A 23,968-nucleotide genomic window follows, 5' to 3' on the forward strand; every position below is an offset into this window, starting at 1 on the left:
TCTCTATGAACTTTTTGAATTGAATCTATAAATTGTTCACGAAAAATAACATATTTTAATTTATATATATATATATATATATATATATATATATATATATATATATATATATATATATATATATATTAATATTCATATGACTTCTTATATCCAACAAATTGGTGTGAATATATGTCTTAAAAATTAAAAAAATAATAATAAATTTTTTTTTTGAAAAATTTCATATCCGTCTTAATTAATAGTAAATTAAAAAAAAATTTCCCTGTGTTACAATTAAGAAAACAAATTGGTATAGAATAAAAAAAATCATAAATCTAAGCCGCCCAAACCAGGAGGACCCGTGGCCCACTAATCTCATCCTGATGTGGACGATCCAGATGCATCAAAACAAATCCTGAAGCATATACCGAATCCACTGCTTCTAAAATTCTTATTACCATAACTAGTAAGAAAAATAATAATAAAAAAAAATCCGAAAATGGGAAGTGCAAGCAGAGTGTTACTCTGTAAATCATCATCCTCACTCGTTTTCTTCGGACCAGCTGTCTCTTGCTCTCAACTAAGATTCAAATCCTTCTCTCCGTCACCGATAAACCCTAGAGTTCACAATCAACATCATCGTATGGCCACCGAAGCTTCGCCATCTTCTTCTTCCGTCACAAACGGTGATAATAACGTTCACCCTCCGGCAAATGATGGTGCTGCTTCTCCGCCTGCTGCTTCTGCTATTGATTTTCTCTCTTTATGTCACAACCTTAAGGTATCAACGAGAAAAGAACATTTTGAAATTTTTTTCCTCTTTTGTTTGTTGTTGTTTCTGAGAATTGATTGGTTTGTGTTTACTTGTTTTGGATTTTTAATTACATTAGAAAACGAAGAGAGCTGGATGGGTGAAGAGAGATATAAAGAATCCAGAATCAATTGGTGATCATATGTATCGAATGGGATTAATGGCTCTTATTGCTCCTGATATTCCTGGCATTGATAGAGACAAGTTAGGGTTTCCTCTTTCTTATTCTAAAATGCAATTCTTTACCTTTGTTTTTCCCAGTCCTTGCATTTGATTTCAGTTTCTATTTTTTTATTAAAAAAAATAATTGGTATCAAATTTCAGGTGTATAAAAATGGCCATTGTTCATGATATTGCAGAAGGTATGTCATCTCTTTTTACTTAATGTTTTCCTTTTATTGGTGGAATGCTGTATTCTTGAAAGCAACCATATAAAAAATGAAATTTTAAATTGTTCATATGACTGAAAAAATCTTTTGTTCTTTTAAAAGTCAGCTATATGCTTAACTGTCGACTGTGCAATTTTTATGAGAGATCGCGTAAATGAAATGTCTTTTTGACATGGATTTCCAAATATCAAAAACATTGTGTGATTGTACTTGGTAATCTCCAGGCCAGTATGGATGATAAGAGTTATGATCCACTGTACTTGCCTATGCAGGCGTTTGGTGAACCAAATAAATGAAAAGGGAGTAACATTTTGTATCCATTTACCGACCAATTTGGAAAACTTATTAATATAATTTCATTTAAGATATATACAGAGTCAGCTAAATTGATAGTAGAGCACATAATTGATTCAAAAAAGTATCAAAGAAAGATATACCAAAAAGTCAAAGTACCAAGTATTGGACTTTTTTCTTGTCATTAACTCTTGATGAGGCTATATTAGGACTATGTGAAGTAAAGAAAGTGAGGTTGATTCTGTTCAAAACTTTTGTCTGATTCACAAAGAGCAACATGTTGCTTCATTTAACAAAACAACATATTGGATTTTGTTGTACCATGCTACGTTTGCATTTGGTCGGTTTTTTACTAATGATATCACCTATAAATGGTGCAAATTTGATCATTTGAATATTTACAATAATCCTATTTCAGTTGTCTTGTACTCCTGCCAAAAAGATTATCCACTTTGTTGGATGATTTTTTTCCCTGTGTTTTTTCTTACGTTAAGAATTGCTTGAACAGCTATTGTTGGAGATATTACCCCTTCAGATGGGGTACCTAAGGCAGAGAAAAGCCGACAAGAGCAGGAAGCTTTAGACCACATGTGCAAATTACTAGGAGGAGGGTTGAGAGGTACTTCATACAATGAATTTATTTCTTGTTTTTCATTTCTCTGTACTCTATAGTATAAAAATAATAAAGGAATATATATATATATATATATATATATATATATATGAAGGCTAATGATTTATAGGTATGTATATTCGCTAATTTAATGCTAATGGATTGATTTGTAAATTTCAGCCCAGGAAATATGTCAATTATGGATGGAGTACGAGGAGAATTCTTCACCAGAAGCCAAAATTGTGAAGGACTTTGACAAGGTATTCATTTAGCAATGATTTATAGCCTTATATAATAGTAACTAGCTGCTAACTAACAATCTTAACAAATTTCGAGTTTCATGCTATTTCTATATTTAGTAGCTTTAGATGATCTCTGCTTGATTTGTTGGTTCATATCTATGATCTCACAAGGATTCTGCAATACTGTGCATGATAGCACTTCCAAATAATGTTGACATAGTATCTTAATATTACCAACAAAATAATTTCACCCTAGAATGTCATGGTGTTGTGTTTTCTTTGTTAATCTGTTAATATGCAATCACAATAAAAATTTCCTACTAAAATTAGAAGTGCTAGATGTAATGCTAAATTTGCATGAAATTTTATAATTTGTTTTAATGGGAAAGAGTGGCTGAAAATGAGAATTGTGTGAATCATTGCAGGATGTTTTTCAAATGTGAAAGTTTTCTTTAATCCTTGTTTTCCCTATTTTGTGGCTGGCTACTGTGAAATTTTACAGAACAAGCAAGAAGGGAATATTAGATAAGGAATTAGTAGCACGTAGCTTTAAATCCTAATTTGCACATAGCTTAAAAATCTACCTATTGTTGTTGGATTGCAATGTCAGAGGCTATAAGAGATATGCTAGTGACTGTATGCAGTAACTCCGTACATGATTCTCCTGTTTGGTGATTAGTACTTAAATTGAAGTATCCACTGATTAATCTGATTTGGTTTTTCTGTTGTTCTATCTAGGTGGAGATGATACTTCAAGCCTTAGAATATGAAAATGGTGAGGCTCTGTGTGTTGATTTATTGTCTCCCTTTGCTGTATGTTTTTCTCCTTTGTCCGGACTTCTTAATTTCGTAATGGACCACAAAAGTGCCTATGGTTTCAATTTGCCATCTAATTTTTTTTGTTATTGTGCACAATCTCATTGGTATGCAACAGGACCATTTCTATTAAGAACTAATTTTTTATGTAGACCAATAAATACTTTTGTTGCAATAATTGTGGTTGCTAGCACTTCTGTTACTATTTAATTTTCCATTTTGTTCTGCTTGTTTATGTTGCAAGATTATAATTTGAATTATTTACGGTCATTTGTTATTGGCAAAGTAAGTCCTTGAGGATTTTAGAATACTAAGTGATGAAGTAGACCAATGCATATATGACAGATGCTTTTGGAGGGTGGTTTTAAGCTATTAGAATAACCAGTTTAATTCTGTGCATAGTGATGCTTCCCCCTGCATCCTTTTCCCTTTATTACTCTGTCAGGAAGGTTCATATTCTTTGATGACAAAAATAACAAAAGAGTTGCAACAATTTGAAACAATATATCTTTACTGTATGGTACTTCATTGATCTTGCCCTTCTTATAAATTTCAATGGATCAAAAAAAGTTTGGAATGGCAACTGAAGTTGCTTCTGGCTTTTTGCAGAGCAAGAGAGGGATTTGGATGAGTTTTTTCAATCAACTGCCGGTACAGATTCTTCTGAACTTAATTTATGCCTTTTGTTTTTCAGTGCCTTGTTTGACCTTTGTGGCTAGTCCAAATTATTCAGAAGTAGTTCCAAATTAATTTATTTTGGATTTCTGGTATAACCTTTAGTTCATGGCTATTGAGTTAAGCTTCACTGTCAACGTGAAAAGTGGCATTTCATTTGGAGTAAATAACAAAAGCCCTTTAACATACGACAGAATGTGGAAGTTCAAAAAATAAAAATAAAAATAAAAAAGATTTTCTGAACCAACGCATGTGGAAAAGGAAGTTTCAGTTTATAGTCTTCTTGTCATTACTTGCTGTTCCACAGTTAAAAATTTCTTATTCTGGAACTTGGATATTCAAAAAGTAAAGGTTTAGGATCTGTTCATCATGTGGAGGTTAGAAAGAAGAAAGTTGGATGAATGATGCTTGAAGAGTAAGGAATTAGTTGGAAGAACTTTGGGACAGTGGTAAAATATTGCTTCTTAGATGGATCGTGTAACTATGGAGGCGGTACAATAACACTGTAATGATTAATCTAGCTGACTAGCTGTAAGATATTAATCAAGCTAACTTTACCTGGAGAGAAGCTAACAGCAGTAATAATCTATATGAAAATTTTTATTTAAGGATCATTGCTAGAGGAATAAGGGCTTTGGGAAACAGAAATGAGGTATTTATTTGATAAGCATTTCGGAATGTTATGACATGAGGTAGGTCCATTGTTAAACCATAGAAGCTGTTGTACTATTCTAAACATTAGACTTGCAGAAAGATGCGCATATGGTACTAGATGAGGAATGATGTTCCCTAAATTTCAAGGAGAAGAAAATTTTGGTGTCAGGGTCTTAGGAAGCTCCCAAGCCAATGGCACCTTCAAAGGTTCAAAAGATGCAATGGGGAGACGGGTAGAATAATTTCTCATTTAATTCATTTTGTGCTTGAATTATGGAAAATGCAATGGGATGGGAGTGAACTTTATGAATTTGGGGATCTTATTTATGCATGGATTGTTTGTTTGGACAATCTGAGTGGACAATTTGATGAAATCAAGGATTGAAGATGGTTTGAAGCCTTAAGCTTTTGTGTTGCCTTAAGCCTTAAATTTGTGGTTGGTATAGCCTGACCATGATTATGAATCCTTTCTCAAATGTATGCAGGGAAGTTTCAGACCGAAGTGGGCAAAGCATGGGCATTAGAAATAGCATCAAGAAGAAGAAGAAAGGGGCATTAGTTTCGACCTTGTCGGGTATCTTTTGCTCTTGAAACTTTACTTCTTGAATTCCGTGGATTACGTAAGTAGATTCAATCAGTAATACTGAGAATATGTTGACCAAAGGAATAAAGATTAAAAAGTTACGAAAATTCTTAATTTTTTTTGAATCTCTATATTTGCCTCTTGTTTCTGATTTTACTTAAACATCTTCAGTGCCCAACTAGCCATGCAGGTCACTGGTGATTCTATTTTCTTTCTTTTATATTTTATTGTTTTCCAGTTATTTACTTCTATATGTCAGATGCTCGATATAAGATTTGACCAGGTTTTGAGGAACAAAATTCTCTCTTTTTCAGCAATCTTTTTATTTCTGCATAGCATAAATGGAATTACTAAACATCTTTGATTATTGAACTGACTATTTACGATTTAGAAGATTATTTTATTTAAGAGGAAAGATAGAGGAGACCTACCTCCCTATTACTGCTTTAAAAAAAAATTCCGACCAAAAGGATAATATACACGTCCAAAATATTATTTTATAAGAAAAACTCTAAATCCAATGTCTTCTTTAATATACTAATAGGCTGTACCCTCAACCAGCTTGTTTAATTTCTTGTTAGTTAACCGTTCAGCATGAACTTCACTTCCTTGGTATTCATATCTGCATTTAAGAAAGTACAATAAAAAAAATTGGCAAATTGATCAATTTTTGAAACTAGGGTAAAAAAATATCTATTCGAAAAAGTTTAGATGTTATTGTAATTTACAAAAAAAATAATCAGGGAAAAGATTTAAAAAATGTGCATTACTATAATGCATCCTAATTAATTTACCTTGGCGGTAAAGGAATTAAAGGGCTCAAGCTTTGTGCGAGTTTGACAGCTTCCTGCTCAGTATTAACTATCTGGTTGAAGCAAAAGTATCGGCCACATGTTGAGCGATCCTCCAGAGCTCTAATATGAACATCAACCAGGAAATTCACTTCCACAAAGGCTAGCACTCCATTTTCATACATTTGTGCTGCTCCTGTTCGCATTCACAATCAATTTATAAATGTTATCATGTCTTCTCTTTTAACTGCTGAGTAAGTCATGAACAAGTGGAAAGTAAATTGAAAAATTAAAATCAATGATTTGAATTCTGATTTTGGTTCGATTTGAACTAGTAGCTCTGTAGCTAAAAGTATATGAACCTTGAAACTTAGATGGAAAAGTTGGAAGACAAGTACATTCTATTAATACTCTTCACACATTCATTGGTAGATGCTTGTTAAAAAAGTGTGTACCTTTGAGGTAAGAGACAGTGGATCCAGGGTTTTGCTGGGTCACTGCAGGACCCATTACTAGTCCAGCATTAATTGAAACCATGTTAAGCATGCGGTCCATTGCTAATGCCCAAGCTGCTTGTTCTGCTTGTGTCTTTGCCAGTGCATGCCACAACTGTCAGTATATTTAAACTTATTACATTACTGCTCAATATTCCAAAACAATAATTAAACAACGCTATACAATTATATTTTTATAATACTATCTAAAACAACATTGTTTGCTACACAACAGTTGGTCAAGAAGAGTCGAACTTTAAACCTCTCATTCTTCGAACAAGTGAAAAGACACCAGACCATGTCTGATTAATTTAATAAAAAATTAATTTTAATTTTAAAGTCAAATAAAAAATTAATATCCCAACGGTCTTGTAACGGCATCATTGAGTAGCCTCCAGTGCTGTAGCTAGCAAAGCATGAGTATGTATGAGTATGACCCACGCCATGTGCTGGGTTGCTACCATCAATAATACAATTCCAACTTCACAACGAAAATGATTGATTGGTCTCCTCTCCTATTTTTTGAGAAAAATATTTATATCACATCCTAAGACTAAAACCAAACCTTGGTTCATTCGATTCACTTTCTTAATCATTTTGCTTCCGACAAATAGTTGAGTAAAACGTGATTAACATAGGGAAAAATCTTGAAATGAACACCAAAATAGGAGAAACCCACTATCAATAACCTGAAGATAACATTAAGAAGATAGACTACATTGTATTCAGTCACTTTGGTGTATTTCTCAACTAAGATAAGATAATGATTGAACGCACTCATTTATATATTTGTAAAATAAAATATATATTTTTTTCAATAATTCTATTTCACTCGTTGTATTATTTTAATATTCAGAAATGAGATTTTACATTAAGATTCAAATAAGTTTTCATAAAAATAGTTATTCAAAAAAAAGTTTAATAAAAGTAAATTCAAAATATAATTAAAAAGATAATTTTATTAAAAAATAACAAAAAAACAAGATTATGGGCCACTTTATTCCTAATTAGTTAGTGTATCCAAGAATTTTCTTTTTCTATCATTCACCATTACTCTCAAAAATGATCTTTTTTTCTTTTGAATTATCTCAAATTCTCAACATCAATTTTGAGAGAAAAAAAAAAAAAAAGATTTCACGGGTCATTTCTAAAACAATTTTTTCAGTTATTAGATTTAAAATTATATTTATTTTAATATAAATATATGAATAATAATAATTTTTATGTCAATATAGTTTTATATCTAATAGTTGATAAAACTATTATTACATAATGGTTACTGTCTATCAATCAAATTCAAAAAGAAAAAAAAAATGTTTGGCTTCATTAAGAATTGACAAAGACAAATTTTGCCATAAAAAGGAGAAAAAAAGTAGCATTTCCTAAAATAAATATTTTTACAAAAAATTAGCATTTTCTAAATTTTTTTTTTTTTTTTTTGAGAGTAGGTAAAATAAATATCAAAACCAGGAAGATGTTGCCATTCAAAAATGCCTCTTTGACTATCTTAACGTGACAATTAAAGAAAAAGATAGACAAAAATTGAAGAAGACAATTTAGTTTAAAAAATAAAAAACATGTATATGTAGAAAAAAGAAGAATTTAATTAGCCAAGGTTAAAAGATTCAAACCTTTAGTTTCTTGCAAAATTCTTGATCACTCCAGGACCTCTCATCAACATCTTTCTGGGAATCAATATTTTCTTTCCAAATTGCTGCATTTAAAGAAGAACTAAACACAATCTTGTCTATACTATAACTCTGTGCACATGCCTCCACTACATTAATTGCTCCTCTAACTTCCAAATCAACCATTTCATCCTGTCAATCAGAACAATTAGAAAATACTAAAAAAGAAAAAGAAAACGCATAATAATGTTAATTAACTGAATAATTAACATTAATTAGCTAAATTAATTATTACATCATATCCATCTGGGCTGTCCAAACAGCAGAACAAAGCAGAGCAACCCTTCAACGCAAATAAGATGCTTTGATAATCCAAAACATCTACACTAAACACCACTAATCTTTCCTCCTCTTTCTCCAATTCTTTAATTTTCTTCCCAATTTCTGTATCTCCTGCAAGAATTGATTAAACCCAGAAAAGAAAAACCGATTAAGAACACAAAAAACAGTAAATTAAAGGCATCAAAATGGAGAAAATCAGAAAAATTAAAAACTTGCCTTTATTCTGGGTAGCTGCATGAACTGTGTATCCTTTGTTCAAGAGTCCTTTGAGAATCCAAAAACCCACATAGGTTGAAGCATCAAGAACACAAACCGTGGGTAGTTCATCATCCATGCTTGCTCTGTTTTTTTTTTTTTTTTTTTTTTAATCTTTTCTTTATGTTAGTGATTGTTTATATAAAAGAAACAGAGAGAGAAATTTGACAGGTGTGATGGATAGATAGATGTTAATCGGAGAAGAGTTGGTGAACTATTTCGCTACACGTTTCCATCTACTACTCACCATCTTTCTATTCAAAGGGGTTCGCAAAATGGCTTCTTGGTTCCAAATGTCTCTATAATATATATATAAATGTTGGGCTGCTATAAATGGCTTAATAATATACGTATAAATTTTGGATTATAGAGCGAAAAAAATGTTGTTGACAGAATAGAATTATTCCTATTTTTCTTTATTTCCATTAATATTTGATTTTCTTTTTATTGAATAAATAAATTCTTTTCAATATTACGTTAATTTAGTAAAGATTATGGTTTTTTTGGGATATTTATAAAAGATTGGTTTTTTAGCTTTATGATTTTTTTATCCTTTTTTCCACTATTTTTAACTTAATGAACTGATTTTTTTTTTTTTTTTGAGAAGATAATGAACTTATTTGTTAGTTTTATATAGGAATAATTGTAAATTTGGAGACTAAATTTTATGCACTTTTCTATTTCAGTGTTTCAATTTTATTTTTTATAATCAAGTGTTTAAAGTAATAATTCCTTTACAAGTAAATGCATTTAAATGAAATTTCTAACTAGAAAATTCAAATGAATTGTTTTACCTCATTCATTTACTTATTTTTTTATCTTAAATTTTTATTTTCTTTTTCTTATTTAAAATTTTTATTTTGGTATAAACAAGTTATTAAAAAATTTGATATTTTTTTAAACATGAATAAATATAAGATACTAAAATTTAGAAAAAATGAAAAAGGAGGCATGAATAGATTATGTTTGATATCATTTATTGAGTCAAAATTACACATTTTAATTTTTCAATAAAATAATCTCGCAGTACGCACTTAATTTTAAAAAATATTTTCCTATTCAGACACTTAATTACAAATTAAATCAACGATTTGATTCAAGAAGATAATGTTTTCAATTTTAGCGTTAAAAATATTTTTATATGGCAATAATAGCTTGCTTTGACAATAAAAAAATTATCTTCCTTTTTTTTTTTATTTTTTTACTTGTTAAGCTAAGTTGAGCTTGAGAAAAATTAAATTTTATAAATATTTATAATTTTCTTTACAAATTAATATTTATGAATGGATATGAGAAATATGTGCATTTTGCTAATTAGATTATTTATTTTATTTACTTCTCTTAATATTTCTTGTTTTTTTGGCTAAATAAGTCAACCTGGGTGGAGAACAATGTGTTACACAAACTATTTGAGACTATCAGGATGGAATTATTTATCTATTTTTTCTTCATACCACTTAATAAATTGAATTGTGTTAAAATAAATAATTACTTCTCAGTAAATCGAATTGTATTAAAAATATACCTAGTTAGTCAGAATTATTATTATTATTATTATTATTATATGCACATAAGAGGGGTAGGGCACAGGTGTTCTCCAAAGTTGCCAAAATCTAGTATGCATGTTCAAGAGCATGTGCAACAATTTCTAACTGTATCCGCATAAAAATTAGTATATTCATTGACACCACACTAATCAAATTCATTAATAATTTATAATTACTTGGATTTATATTTAACATAAAATAATTTAATCAAATTCATTTACTTTTTTTGAAAAAAGAAAAAGAGAAAGTTACACATAGGTAGATTTCCATAAACATTGTAACGACCTCGTTTATGTTGATTCACATGTGTTTTGAATTTTCCATGTATTTTTTATTTGAATCAGGTGAAACTAGCTTAATGGTAAAAAACATTAATGATTAAATTACAAAGTTATATTATAAATTTGATTATGTAATAATATAATTTATTCATTCATTTCGTGTATATTATAACAATTATGACAACTATGTGAATCAAATTTTTATATAATCAATAGTTTATTAATTAATATTGTAATTCATGAGAAGAAAAACGAAATCTAGATGATCCATTTTATCGTTAAGTAATCTTTTAATATATATAAAAAAAATATGGTGCTGGCTGCTGAAAAACTGAGTGTGACTCTTTGCTACGACAAGAACATTTTTCAACTGGCTAATTAGGTAGAGAAACGTGAAGGATGGCGTAGAAGCCTGCTAAGCAATTGGGGTTTGGTTTAACTTTGCAAAATTGGATAATTAGATTGTTAAGTACAAAATTCCATATATATGATTATAAAAGTGGGTCCACTACTCATTGTCCTGATTGAAAATTGAAAGTGACATTATTCGAATATATTAAGTAGAGATGTCATATTCATTTAAACCAAATTTGCAGCGGCGGTTTATAAAAATTCAAATCGAATCGAATCAAATATTTAAATGAAATTAAATCTGTGAAAGCAGTTTGATTTCAATTTGAAATGTATATTTTATAATATGTTATATATATATACATATATAGGAAAAAATTTAATTTGGACGCTTTTTTTGTTTTAGCAATAAAAATAAAAATATATTTATTTAATTCTTCAATTTTACATTAATTTTTACATTTTTAACGCTTAGTAAGTCATTAATAAGCAATTTATTAATATATAATTTAAATGTAGATTTATTTCTACATTTATTACTAAAAAGATTATAAGAAAAAACTATAGCTTAATCCATATATTATTTATACATAATGTGTATTAATATATTTCCTACGACTAACCTTCAATATTAGGACTTTTCATAAAATAATTAGAAAATTTTGATTTAGTACAAGTTATAATTTTTTTATATTTTGAGGGATCAAAATATATTTTTTTATAAAAAGCTTTTCCATTTCATATTTCTTGGAGGTATGGTGCCCCATATGGACTCCACCTAATGCTGATCAAAATGCTATTAATATTTGGCAATATCATCAATATCTTGTTAAAATAATACTGTTAAATCTAATATTTACTGTAGTAAGAAATGGACTTGTGCTTCTTTATTGATTTGAGAAACAAAAATAGCCATGCTAAAATAAGAAAAATATATTAAAAAAAAATAGAGAAAGAAAAAAAAAAAGGGTGGTGTTGTTAACTAAACAAATAGCCAAAGTTTCTTTCAAGAGGATATTACATAAATTGGAAAATGTTATAAGCATAAAAAGTAAAAGAAAGAACTTTTTGTTTTCAAGTCAATTTCCAAATTTGGTGGCAACAAGTAACATATAATTCTTGAAGAAACACCTAGTTTCAAACTGATTTAATTACAAGGCACCATTCAAGTTGTGCCATATGTCTCAAAAGGTTTCTACTTTCTATTCTTGAGCATCAAATTGTGTTTTTTTTAATAATATAATCTTAAACAAAAAAACAAAACAAATCTCCAAGAAAGAAAGAGGTTTACATAAGAAAATACATGAGAAAGTAATTACAAGTTTCCAAGAAAAGCAATCTCTCCCTTTGCTCTTCTAGTTATTTGTGGGTATTATTTATTGATTTAGTCAGGGTAGGCAATCTAATATTTGCTCCTCTGCTCCCTAGCCGCAATTATTTTCCTTTTCACAATATTTACAATATTGATAATGTGTTCAACAACAGTTTTTAAGTAGTTTTGTCAAAATACTAAACGTATTTTTTATAGTGCTCAGTTACATAACGTTTGAACTAGCTTTTAGACATTAAGATAGCGTCTTATAAAAAATTAATCATTATAATGTTTAGCTTTTAACATTTTATGAAAAAACTACTCAAATAATTAATAATTAAACGCTACTAAAAAGCCTAACAACTACAAAAAAAAAAAAAAAGAAAAAAAGAATTAATTATGCTGATAGACCATGAATATTGATAGATAGGGAGACTTACATCCATGAGCTCCTAAGTAGACTAGTGACCATCAATTCTACAAGTAATAGATTATAGATCACAAGTAATCTTTTAGTCATATGAGAAAACTTTGTTTGATGTGTTAATCACTAATAAGTTATTATGCTTACTATTTACAATCATCATATAGGTTGCAATTAAATATACAAAGCAAATGCTTTATAAATTTTTTATATTAAAATTAATGAAAATATTATACAACAAGTAGGATTATTAAATAATTATACTTTAAAAATGATTCAATAAAAACTTAAATAGCGTTATGTTCACATTCAAGATCCCTTCTTTATAGGAATAATTTTAATACCACTGAATTAAAATTTATTAATTTTAAAGAAAGATTATTAACACAAAATATTTTGACATTAACTTTATAAATATAGATGTATTATTCTTTTTTATATATAATACCATTAATAATCAATGCGAATTTTTGAAAAGAAGGAATATGTCTTATTGTATAGCCGAAAATATTATTCTAGTCATTTCCTGAATAAAAAAACATTATTTCTTCAATTTAAGACATTGGTGAGATTATTTATTAACAAGTTGAGTTGAGTTGGGCTAGAATACAAAAATTCATAAAGCTCCAAGCCCATATAGTTTGGGCTAAAAAGAGAATTACTGGATTAGTTGATGAGGTATGGAGCCATCAACCAATTGAAACAAGTTAGCCTTTAAAAGCAATATGAGCCCAAAAGAAGCAAAGTATTGGTACTTTTCTGGCCCAAGTCAAATATATTGATAACCTTTTATCTTAATTAATTAGTAAGTATAGTTACTAAGTTACAACGGTTGTAATTTTTAAATTCAATTGGAGATTTGAAATTTTGCTTAGAGCTCGAAACGACAGGGTTTCGGCAAATTGAAGATGAAGAACAATATAATTAAAACTTATAATTGCATAATTCTTTTAATATATTTTACAACTTAAATGACATTAATCTACTTAAAATGAAATTTTAATCACTTATATATTAATTCACAAATGCAAAATTCTATTTTTCCTTCAACCGTCTTAATTAATAAATTCTAATCAATTCGAAATAAGTTATACTAAATCTAAAATCAACCGTAAGTATATGATTTCAATTTATGGGATTAAATCAATTTCAATATTATATAATTGAAAACCATCAACTACAATTTTGTTTTGATTCTAATCAATTAGGTTTCAGTTTGAACCGATTTGTAATCATTTATAATTATTGGAAGGCTATTGAAATCATTTACAAAGAATATGCTAGATATGAAAGTAACGGAAAATATAGGACTCATCAGCAATTAATCTGTAAGATTAGGGATTTTTTTGCAATTATGCAGTTTCCTACAAATCAAGGAAGCACAAATAGCCCGTAAAGAACACATGAGACGATGGTTCTGGAACTCGCCGGAAAAGTATTAATAATATTATTTTAATTTTGTTTGATTTTTCTCCATTAGACCCTATAAGCATTGCAGCAAATCAACGGTGAATGCAATAAGATTCTGTGAAAATGGTTGTTATAGAGCCTCAAGAAGGTAATGAAGAGACCTTAGTCAATAATCCTCCAAAGCTAAAAGCAACAACATCATCATCGTCGTCGACGGATTCAAGCAAAGACACTAAAACCACGGCACCACCAATAGCGGAGGCGTCAGCGGCTACGAGTGTAAATGGAAACGATTCTGATGGTTTCGAAACGGCAAGTGAACGCGAAATGAGCGATAACGAAGAGCTTGATAATGAAGAAATCAGTCATCATCTTAATGAACATAAACATCAACCGCCACCGTCAACAACAACACAAGAAGGGAAAGCGAAAGTGGAACCGGGCTGTAGTCAAGACGACGACGAATTGCAACAGGTTTGTCAATGTTTATTCTCTTTCTCTATGGTTTGCCCTAATTGGTTTCTTCCGATTTATTTATCCTTTTCACTTTTTCGCTGTTCTTTTTATAAAAATTGAAATTATTTCTTATGCGTAGGCTTCGTATTCGCAGCAGATTGGTGGTTTCTAAGCGTGGTTTTGGTTAGGGAAATTTGGAATCCAGGAATTTATTTTAGTTTTTAGTTGAAACTGTATGATTTTAAAGATTTAGGCTAGTGAAGATAAATGGAGAAAACATTCCTATCCAAATCTTAGAGTTCATTTGAGATGCACTTAGAGAGTAGAAATGCCTGTCTACAAACTCAATTGGTGCAACTGTTACCTTATGCTGTTTGTTTGCTTGCTTGAAATTGCTGCAATTTTATCTCCAAATGCAAGTAGGACTTCTCTATTTTTTTTTTTTTTTTTTTTTTAGCAATATGGTTGTGTAGCTGTTAGCAATGATTTAGTCCTGGAGACAACTATTGAGCACTGTTCTATTCCTTGATGTAACAGAAAGCTTTAGCACAGGCAAATGATGCAAAATTGGAAGGCAATAAACTGTTTGGAGATGGGAGATATGAAGAGGCGTTATTAAAATACGATGCTGCTTTACAAGTTGCACTGGATATACCTTCATTTGTGGAGTTGCGTTCCATATGCCATGCAAATCGTGCTGTATGCTTCTTAAAATTGGTATGGTATTAATTCGTTGTTTAGAAATATGCACAACACAGTGGAGGAATTTTATTTTTCCTTGGAAAATAATGAGCAAGTTGGGATAAAACATTGCATGTGCTGTTGAATTTGCTTTCCATTGTGCACTACTAGGAAATGAAAATGACTATATCAGTGAGTGATAGAATCTGCACCTGATGGTGCTTACTCTAGGTTCATTTTGGTAGCATATCTGCTTTTGTCTATTCAAAAAACCCAGTGTATCGTGTGTGCTTGTGTTGTAATTATTTCAGAATTATTGATCATATTCAAGCCTTAGGGATCTTTGCTTATCTCTTTGAATGTCTTGAAGCTTCTTTGTGATATAGTACATGTGCTCATAAGGTTGGCTTTTGCATCCTGTCTCTCTTCTCATCTGTGATCAAGTTTGGGAGTGTCCCACTTCGCTTAGTTAAAAAACATCTAGTTTGGAGTTGGGGCAGGATGGATACGAGACTATTATGATCATAAAAATTAACTTTACTAAATATCCCTCAGGGAAAATATGAGGACACAATCAAGGAATGCACAAAAGCCCTAGAACTAAATCCTTCATATATTAAACCTCTGGTCAGAAGAGGGGAGGCCCATGAAAAGCTTGAACAATTTGAGGAGGCTATAGCTGGTAAGTTCGGATTTTATGGTTAATCTGTTAATTTGCACTACTATAATGGTTTACGATTTCAGATGTTGTTCTCCCAAATCTTTATATTATGCATTAGTTTCAGCTAGTTTTATTGATTTGTATAAAATTTATATTTGGGAACCTGCAGATATGAAAAAAACTTTGGAATTGGATCCTTCAAATGACCAAGCTAAGAAAGCCATCCGCCGCTTGGAGCCATTGGCTGCAGAAAAACGAGAAAAAATGAAAGAAGAAATGATTGGTAAGCTGCATTTGTGTTTTTGTTTTGCCTATTTCTGTTTCTCAGTCTTGAAGGGATTTTGCGGTTTCTTTTGCACACATATGTCCAATTTGAGTAACTAGTTATGGTTCCCTTTCTGTCCTTTTAACCCTTCTTACAACTAAGAGATACTTGTTTTGGACAAAGAATTTGTTTCAAATGAGTTTCAATATCTCTCGTCTAACGTTAAGTACGATCTAGCTGATGGATATATTGGCTGGGTGGTTTTGAAACATGTCTTTGTAAATTTATTTTTTATGCTTGTAAACAATTGCAAACTGAACCTTCCAACTTGCACAATGGTAAAGTAGGCCTTTGATAATGTACGGTCTCCTGTACTAACTGTTTGTAAATAGAGATGAGAGTGTTTGATGTGCTTGAATTCTTAGGAAATAATGTAGAAATAAGATTTATGTTTTCTGACTTGTAAGGCAAGTATGTGGTAGTCGTTTTCTTATGAAATTGTAGGAAGTAAGTTTGGCAAAGTAAAGGCACAGCTTTTAAATGGCTGCTTTACTACAGTCAGTTAGTTGAGCAAAGTCTTCATTTGAGGCACTTGTGTATTATTTTTTATGCAAGCAACCCATAAGAATATGCTTCATAATGCTAACAAGGGAGTTTTGAATGTTAAGGTTGCATACTTATCTCCAGATGTAGCATATGCTTATGGAGACCCGTGTGTTTAGCTTCCTTGTGAACCCTTACCTAAATTTTCAAGTGGGAGATAAGAAATTGAGAACGGAGCCAAGATGACATTGAAGGATTTAGTAAGATACCAAATTAGCAGCAAAGATTTAACTCTAAATTAGGCGGTTTCAAACATGTGGATCCACATGGCAGACCAAAATAGTTTGAAATGAGGTGTAGTTAAACTTACATAAATCATCCACATATCTTTATAATTCATGGAATTAGGACATTTCCTAAGAAGAGAATTTTTATTTGTTTGGAAGTGCTTGATATTTGTTGTTGTGTTTGATCATGTTTATCATTATCACTTTGGCCTTTCTTTTGGGAACTTTTTTATAAAAATTTATAATATTGCTTTAGATATCAAAATACAGATGCAAGTTCAATTTTTCATTTGGTGTGATTATTTAATTTAGAACTCTTATTCAAATGTTGTCATTTGCTTAATTGCTTGTTAAGTGGACAATTCAGAGCTTCCCAGTGATGTGGAAGTATGACAGTTGATGATTCTGCGTGCATGCATTACTAATCCTTTCTCAGCTTTGTTTCTTTCTTCATTTTTATATTCTGTCTCCTGATCTCTTAATTATATTTTCTTTATGAGCAGCAAAATTGAAAGATATGGGAAACTCTTTGCTAGGCCGATTTGGAATGAGTATTGACAACTTCAAAGCTGTCAAAGATCCAAACACTGGTTCCTATTCTCTTTCGTTCCAACGTTAGCTTTGGATGTGGATATGAGATCGCTCGAGTACTTTTTATATAAACTATATGAGAAGAATGAAGGTTGTCCAATTGAATGATATACCAGTCTGGGACATTGTGTCCAGAATCAATGGATATACACTAGAGTGATATAATTTGGGAAGATATTGTTTTCTTCGTTACAGAGCATTACACAATGCAGTGCCGTTTGTAAAAACCCTAATTTGATTAAGAAATTTCAATTCCAGATGCTTTGGTTATTGTTTAAAATGATCTTTTGGTTTTGTGAAGGATTCTTCTGTTGGTCATGTTATGGCATCATACTGGTTTGTTTTGATTCATGTTCTTCAACCCTCAATATATATATATATATGGATTCTTTTTTATGTAAGTTTTTGGAAGTTATTTTAGATTAAAAAAAAGGCAAATTTTGTATTGGTGAGGATATAAGAAATTTCCCATTTTTTGTGGCTTCCACGGAGTGTTTTTTTTTTTTTGGGACATTATGGAGTTGATATTGTCAGGCCTTATTTTTGAAATGATAGAATAATTATGTAACTATTTTGTAACGTTTGTATCAGTTCCTTTCCTTCTGCAGGCATCAATTATTAAATTGCAATGAGATTTGAAATGAAAATTATGATCTTAATACTAAGAATTATTTAATTAGAAGAGGATGACGGTAGGCATATATATTTCTTTGCGCCTTAAAAAGTCAGTGGAAAAAAAGAAGTTGCATTGCTTTCAAAATTATTCCAGTCACAACTCATACATCTCTTTTCGTCTGCTTTAATATATCTGTGCACTCAGTCCCTTTCATAAAACTTGATGAAGAGACATCAAATTAAGGTGGGGCGAGAATTCTGAGGCAGATGGAATGGCACGTTTTTAGTGCCAAAAGAACTTGGCATATTGTTATCAACAAAACTTGGCAAATTGTCGTTGACAAACGGATTTTGAAAAGGATTAGTTGAATCGAAGCCGGTCACAGGTTGCTGCTGCTCTTTCTGCATCATCAGGAAACTATTTTCTTGGCTTGTTGCTGCTGTTTGCTGATTAGTTATAGCTGCTATATTACTTGAAGCTTGATTATCATGCAAATCCTCAAAAGGATTAGATGCCATCTGTCCAGTCTGACACTCACTGTTTTGGTTCATTCCTCTAGCCATTGCATTATCGTATAGACTGTCTAGTGTTAACTTATCGAGTACTCCAGCCTGCATTCGAACGTTTAGAACTGCAGAGTATATCAACCCATTCAAATTTTAACTAGAAAATTTAGAAGCTAGGATGCTAAAAATTCTTTGTTCAAGAGTTGGAATATGAGGTTTCAATCTCGAAGCTAATTAATTAATTAATAGAAAGCAATCCTTGGTTGAGTGCAGGTGAAAATTGCAAATCTAGAATAAGTGCTGGATGGGGAATATCAACTAACAGGAAATAGGACATAGAACATCTGAGAGTTTGGCATTAAAGTTGAAACTGCTTTTCCGAAAAAACCACAATTTAGATGCTGTTGGAAAATGCAGTTTGAGAGTGTCATCCAGCTGTTTGGAAGAAAACTAACCGGTTTACTCGCCGCATCTGCAGCTCCATTAGAACTGGTAGTTCTAACAAGTGCAAGCTCCCAATCTGTGTTATTTTGAGACGTTGAAGTTGCATTGACGCTAGTTTCACAATTTAACGGATTGTCTGGGATATGGAAAGTAAGATCACTGTGTGTAAACATGCATTTAAACATGTATTAATTTAATTGAAAGAAACAATAATAGCCCCAAAAATAAGTGTTTCACCAGAAGAAACAATCGCGAGTGCGATCGAATTTTTATCATCTAACTCAGCTGTTTCCTGGGTAACCTCATCCAAACACTGACAGAATATAAGAATTCCAAAGTGAGACCATCATAGAGTTATCAAATTAAACAAGAATAAGATATCCTTAGCGTGAATAGTTTGTAAGGTGAAGCAGATTCTAACCAAAAGATCTGTAACAAGAGCTTTTGATACAGCCTCACTTTGGTTGCTTTCTGATGGGTCTGATGATGTCTCACATTGATCAGACTTTTTTTCAACTACTACTTGTTTGTAATCAACTAAAACAACATCTTGGGAAGTGGAAGTTTCTCTGGAAGCAGCACTGTCATCATCTATCTGACAATATGTGAAATGATAGTGGGTAAAAATTTCCATCCAACAACAATAACAATTAAGCGTTAGTCCTAAACTAGTTGGAGTAATATAGTCGCTCTAAATTCTTTATTTCTATTCCGCTCTGTTCATAAATGAACACAAAAAGCCAAGAATAAAAGAAAAAAGAATCAAGAAATCATACAGGTTTCCAATCAAGCGCTAAAACCAATGGCGCTTCTGCCACATATTCTTCCATGGATGTTAGAAATGATGCAGGGGGCTGCACTTGTACATCAAGCAAACTACTTAAGTGACAAAGTAACAAACAATAATTTTGGTCTCATCATAAGGTTGTTCCCACCTTGTCAATTTTCAAAAACTTCTGTTGTCGTCCCAATCCAATGCAATTGCAAATCTCAAAGAACTCAGATAATTTTTCACCCTGCAAAAAAAAAAAAAAAAAAAAATCGAATAACATTAATTCAAAATTCAATTTTGAAATCCAAAGTTTTTAGCACCACACAACATATATTACCTGATCTGTAGCCTTCTTGTATATATCTAGTGCCCTAATAGCATCGTGTCGCTCCATCTCAAAATACTGTAACAAAATATATTTTCTATCTTGACAAATTGTAGAAACTCAAATTGCATTTATGAGAATGAGGGTCTATTGCACCCAGTGCATTGAACAATTTGCCCAAAAACTAATTGATGTCAAAATCACCTTGTCTACCAAATTGAGAATTCCATCAGTAATTGCAACATATAGCTTAATACTTTCACCTGCAACCTAAAAGAAAACTCCATAAAAGATGGTAGGATTAAACAACAAAATGCCACAAGCAATAGAAGTACTTAATTTTAGACACTTTCTTACAATTGCAAGGGCAAAATGAATCAAGCTGTTGTGTAGAGCCATTCCCTCTGGCTGCACAAATAGGAAGCTTGAGTGTTCCTTCAAATTAGCTTGATTATTTTTAATTGCAACCAAAAATTAAAACTTAAATTACCCAATATAATAAGGGGTGATTACTATTTAGTCCTTATAGTATAGTAAATTTTATAAGTCAAGACCTCTGTTTTCAGTAATTCACCTTTTCTCACAGTAAAATCTGATGATGAGTTAAGCAACTACTGGTGCAAAAGAAGATAACCAAAAAGCCATTGACAAAATACATATATATACCTTGCAACCAAGAAGGCGAAAAAGTAGTTGTTGCATAGCTGGTAATTGTTCGAGCAAGTATGGTGTCTTAAGCTCTCCCGTTCTCTGTTCAAAAAGTTTTCAGGAAAAAGAAAAATCAAGAAGTGAAATGACAGGCAAAGATGCACATAAACTGCAAATTGGGATTTCATAATACATACTGCGGGACTTTTCTGAATGTCGTATTTCAAGATAGAGTAACATTCAAGATGTTCTTCAAGATATAAAGCGTATGCACGAACCCAAGCGGAATACTCCCAGGCTGCTTAACATCGAAAAATCAATTCGTAGTTATTTCCTAACAAATAATATATATACATATAGAAGAAGTAAAATACCATGTTGACTTGAATCATCCCTGAAATGAGATAAGTTCAGCATAAGTCGACAGCCTCTATATTTAATTAGCTTTTCATACAATGTTTGATCGACTTCTATAAATGCGCGGTGTATCACTAACAATGTTTTTAATGCAACCTGAACATAAATTACAGAATGACTTAAGCTGAAAGAAGCATTTATCCCAAGAAAATATTATTAGAGTAAACTTGAATCAAGAAAATACAAATCAAACTGTCGATCATCACTTCACTCTTCCTGTCAAGATCATCAGAAGATACATACCGTCCAGTTATGCGTTTTAGCAAGACGCTTGGTAAGACGTTGTATGCAGTAATTAACATCAGCTTGAGGACTTGAAGATGAAAGTGCGTTAAAAATAGCTGACGGAAACAAGAACATTTGATTTACTTATAGGCTCATAGGAGGTAATATATTACTACAAGAAAAATGCGATCAATCTACCTATTTTAGCGACCAATTTGCGACCAAAAATAAAGAACAGCGAACCAATATAATTATGAGAAATTAGACAATTCAAGGAAAAACATCGCAACCAATAAAACTATAATGCATTCACTAATTCACAAAATTTCAAGTAATCAAGAAAGAGAGGTGAGAAAAATTCCGCTCACTCTGCATATGTTTCTCTTTTGCCAGTATTTCATCATGGTTCGTGGCTTTGACAATCGCAACCTCAATCCCCTGGACAACATGACAATTAATTTTGAGCAATTTTGAACATCCAATAGGGAGATGTAACAAAGTGTATTATAATGAAATGCCTGTTTTAGTATAATATTTCACTAAAAATGCAAATGATGATATTACATTTCATTACAACTTAGCAAGAGTAGATTCTGGTTTTCAATTCACCTTATGTTCACTATTTACTTTTGCCAATCCAAGCTTCGTGGTGTCTTTCAAAACTCCAATAGCTCTTCTCAATGTCTGCTGAGTTCCACCACCAGCTGCCATTCTATTTCTAGAATTTATTCTTAATTTAAACCCAACAGAATGATATTCAGCTCTTGAAGATTTTTAAGAATAAAATTATACAATTTATTTAAAAAAATGTCAGTAGTTACTGCAACAAATAATAGATAGCGGTTGGGAAATGGTTAATTCAACTTAATCATTCCCTACTAAATTAGTATAACACATATTAATCTTAATTCCATGCCATTGAAGCAAGATATTCAAATATTAAAGAAAATTGCAAACGAGATCTTTTTAGACCATCTTTTATTTCTCTTTGCTTCTAATTTCTTGGCCTTAATCATAATTTCTTCATTATTCTTTTCATTTTTTTCAGTGAATCTTGATTGCAATTGCATGCACTCGTGGTACGTATTCAAAACTGAAATACCATTGTTATATAACAATTTTGTGTTACTAGGTTTTTTTTTTTTTTTTTCTTTTTCATTTCTAATTTCTTTATAATTACACGAATAAGAAATAAAAAGGAAAGAGAAATTCAAAAGCTACCATCCAAATTCACAAATCCAATGAAAGAAGAATTAGCGTCAACTCAGTAAAACCATATATATCTTCACAAATCCAGCTAATGCAACCAAAAAGATTAAATTTCTGTTAATAAATATACAAAATGCATATATATGGACACATTAATGTCCTCATGTATACATATATATTTGAAACAGTGCCGATAGATATGGAAGAAATGTAAGAAAAATGTACAAAAAGAAATGCATGAGGAAGCGACGAGATTACCTGAGGAGGAGTACACTTGAATTGCCGCCCGCCGGAGCTGCCGTGGAGAGCGGAGAATAAAAGGCCGGGGAATGAACGGAAAGCGTGACAGACTTATTCTCGAAGATTTGATTATATATGTATGTTATTATTAAGAGAGCTTCGCATAAGTTACCGGTGGTTTTTAGCTTTGCTCTTAATTAATTAATTGGAAATTTAGCTTTGCTAAATTTTCGTTATTTTATTACCTTAACAAGAATATTATCAGATTCTTCCAATTAATTAAGATTAATAATTTTTTCCCAAAAAAAAAATTATAATAACATATCAATGTGTTTTAATTTATTTTTTAGATTTCCATAAACAACAAATCAAAGTGACAAAGCAGAAAACGGTTTGGATTCACCCACCTAAATCTAAATTGTATATTTTCATTTATTTGCTATATATTTATAATATATAAATATCAAAAATTTTGTGATAAAAAAGTTATTTATTTTTTTACTAAAAAGTCAACCAGACTTTAGTCTAAGTAATTTTTTTTTTTTTTTTTTTTTTTTTTTGAATAAAGTCTAACTAATAGTTAAGCTCTGCGACTCATAAAACCTTATGAGCCAAAATAAGTGAATTGTATCTGTTATTCCTTTTATTTATGAATTTAAGCTATCTAGTTTGAATAAAAAATTAAAATTTATTTGACAAATAAACCAACATAAAACAAGTGACTAATAAAAGATCTAGTTCTGATAACGTTTTTAAAACATTATCAATTTTAAGTTTGAGTTTATTAACACATTCATTTTAGTCCCTTTCATATTTTATTTATATATTCAATAAAATGTTAACTTTCATTTTTTTCAAAACAAAAAATATTATCTTTTGTAAGGCTCATAATATATTTCTGGAAAAAATACGCTTTGAGTATCTAACTTATATCCTAATTTGCACCTTTTCCTTTTTGTTTTTCTTTTCCTTTTTGTTTCTAAGAAATTACTATTACATCCTTAACAAGTCACCGGTTGTCTTTTCGTCCCAAAAGTTCAGCACTTTACTAATAGTTAAATACACTTTAATACACTTTTTAGACAGATGGCATAATAATCTCTCAAAAATATGGAGATGGAAGTGTTAATTAGGTTATAAATTAAGGACCCACAAGATTTTTTTTTTTTTCTATAATTTTTGGTATTGCAA

General features: G+C 30.7%; 4 protein-coding genes across 6 annotated transcripts; 2 read left to right on the top strand and 2 right to left on the bottom strand.

The window, feature by feature from the left end:
• The first annotated feature begins 434 nt into the window (after nucleotides 1-434).
• LOC105633582 (Metal-dependent phosphohydrolase) lies at nucleotides 435-5,181 on the top strand. Of its 2 annotated transcripts, XM_012216207.4 has the most exons (8): nucleotides 440-760; nucleotides 870-994; nucleotides 1,115-1,152; nucleotides 1,982-2,092; nucleotides 2,267-2,346; nucleotides 3,067-3,103; nucleotides 3,754-3,795; nucleotides 4,959-5,181. In XM_012216207.4, the coding sequence occupies exons 1-8, from the start codon at nucleotides 479-481 to the stop codon at nucleotides 5,030-5,032; spliced, it is 789 nt and encodes a 262-aa protein (XP_012071597.1). In that variant the 5' UTR covers nucleotides 440-478; the 3' UTR covers nucleotides 5,033-5,181. The 2 variants fall into 2 exon arrangements, with proteins under 2 accessions (XP_012071598.1, XP_012071597.1); XM_012216208.4 differs by lacking the exon at nucleotides 3,754-3,795 and having other exon boundaries at nucleotides 435-760.
• Nucleotides 5,182-5,435: 254 nt separating this feature from the next.
• LOC105633581 (cinnamoyl-CoA reductase 1) lies at nucleotides 5,436-8,850 on the bottom strand. Its single transcript, XM_012216205.4, has 6 exons — nucleotides 8,528-8,850; nucleotides 8,265-8,422; nucleotides 7,973-8,161; nucleotides 6,303-6,456; nucleotides 5,851-6,043; nucleotides 5,436-5,678 (listed from the first exon to the last, which is right to left on the bottom strand). The coding sequence occupies exons 1-6, from the start codon at nucleotides 8,643-8,645 to the stop codon at nucleotides 5,594-5,596; spliced, it is 897 nt and encodes a 298-aa protein (XP_012071595.1). The 5' UTR covers nucleotides 8,646-8,850; the 3' UTR covers nucleotides 5,436-5,593.
• Nucleotides 8,851-13,877: 5,027 nt separating this feature from the next.
• On the top strand, nucleotides 13,878-17,655 carry TPR1 (Tetratricopeptide repeat (TPR)-like superfamily protein). The gene is made up of 5 exons (XM_012216204.4): nucleotides 13,878-14,365; nucleotides 14,885-15,064; nucleotides 15,584-15,710; nucleotides 15,859-15,972; nucleotides 17,288-17,655. Exons 1-5 carry the CDS (start codon nucleotides 14,015-14,017, stop codon nucleotides 17,401-17,403), a joined length of 888 nt encoding a protein of 295 aa, XP_012071594.1. The 5' UTR covers nucleotides 13,878-14,014; the 3' UTR covers nucleotides 17,404-17,655.
• A 445-nt stretch (nucleotides 17,656-18,100) lies between these two features.
• LOC105633579 (putative clathrin assembly protein At5g35200) lies at nucleotides 18,101-23,957 on the bottom strand. Of its 2 annotated transcripts, XM_089724812.1 has the most exons (16): nucleotides 22,796-23,957; nucleotides 21,938-22,058; nucleotides 21,697-21,766; nucleotides 21,347-21,444; nucleotides 21,061-21,199; nucleotides 20,884-20,984; nucleotides 20,705-20,788; nucleotides 20,396-20,446; nucleotides 20,243-20,308; nucleotides 20,051-20,116; nucleotides 19,877-19,957; nucleotides 19,718-19,795; nucleotides 19,363-19,536; nucleotides 19,179-19,254; nucleotides 18,953-19,077; nucleotides 18,101-18,602 (listed from the first exon to the last, which is right to left on the bottom strand). In XM_089724812.1, the coding sequence occupies exons 2-16, from the start codon at nucleotides 22,037-22,039 to the stop codon at nucleotides 18,225-18,227; spliced, it is 1,689 nt and encodes a 562-aa protein (XP_089580938.1). In that variant the 5' UTR covers nucleotides 22,040-22,058; nucleotides 22,796-23,957; the 3' UTR covers nucleotides 18,101-18,224. The 2 variants fall into 2 exon arrangements, with proteins under 2 accessions (XP_089580938.1, XP_089580939.1); XM_089724813.1 differs by lacking the exons at nucleotides 21,061-21,199; nucleotides 21,347-21,444.
• Nucleotides 23,958-23,968: the final 11 nt, after the last annotated feature.

The sequence above is a fragment of the Jatropha curcas genome, chromosome 8 (genome assembly GCF_041381405.1).
Source record: "Jatropha curcas cultivar XTBG-Jc1 chromosome 8, XTBG_Jcur_1.0, whole genome shotgun sequence".
NCBI classification, from domain to species: domain Eukaryota; kingdom Viridiplantae; phylum Streptophyta; class Magnoliopsida; order Malpighiales; family Euphorbiaceae; genus Jatropha; species Jatropha curcas.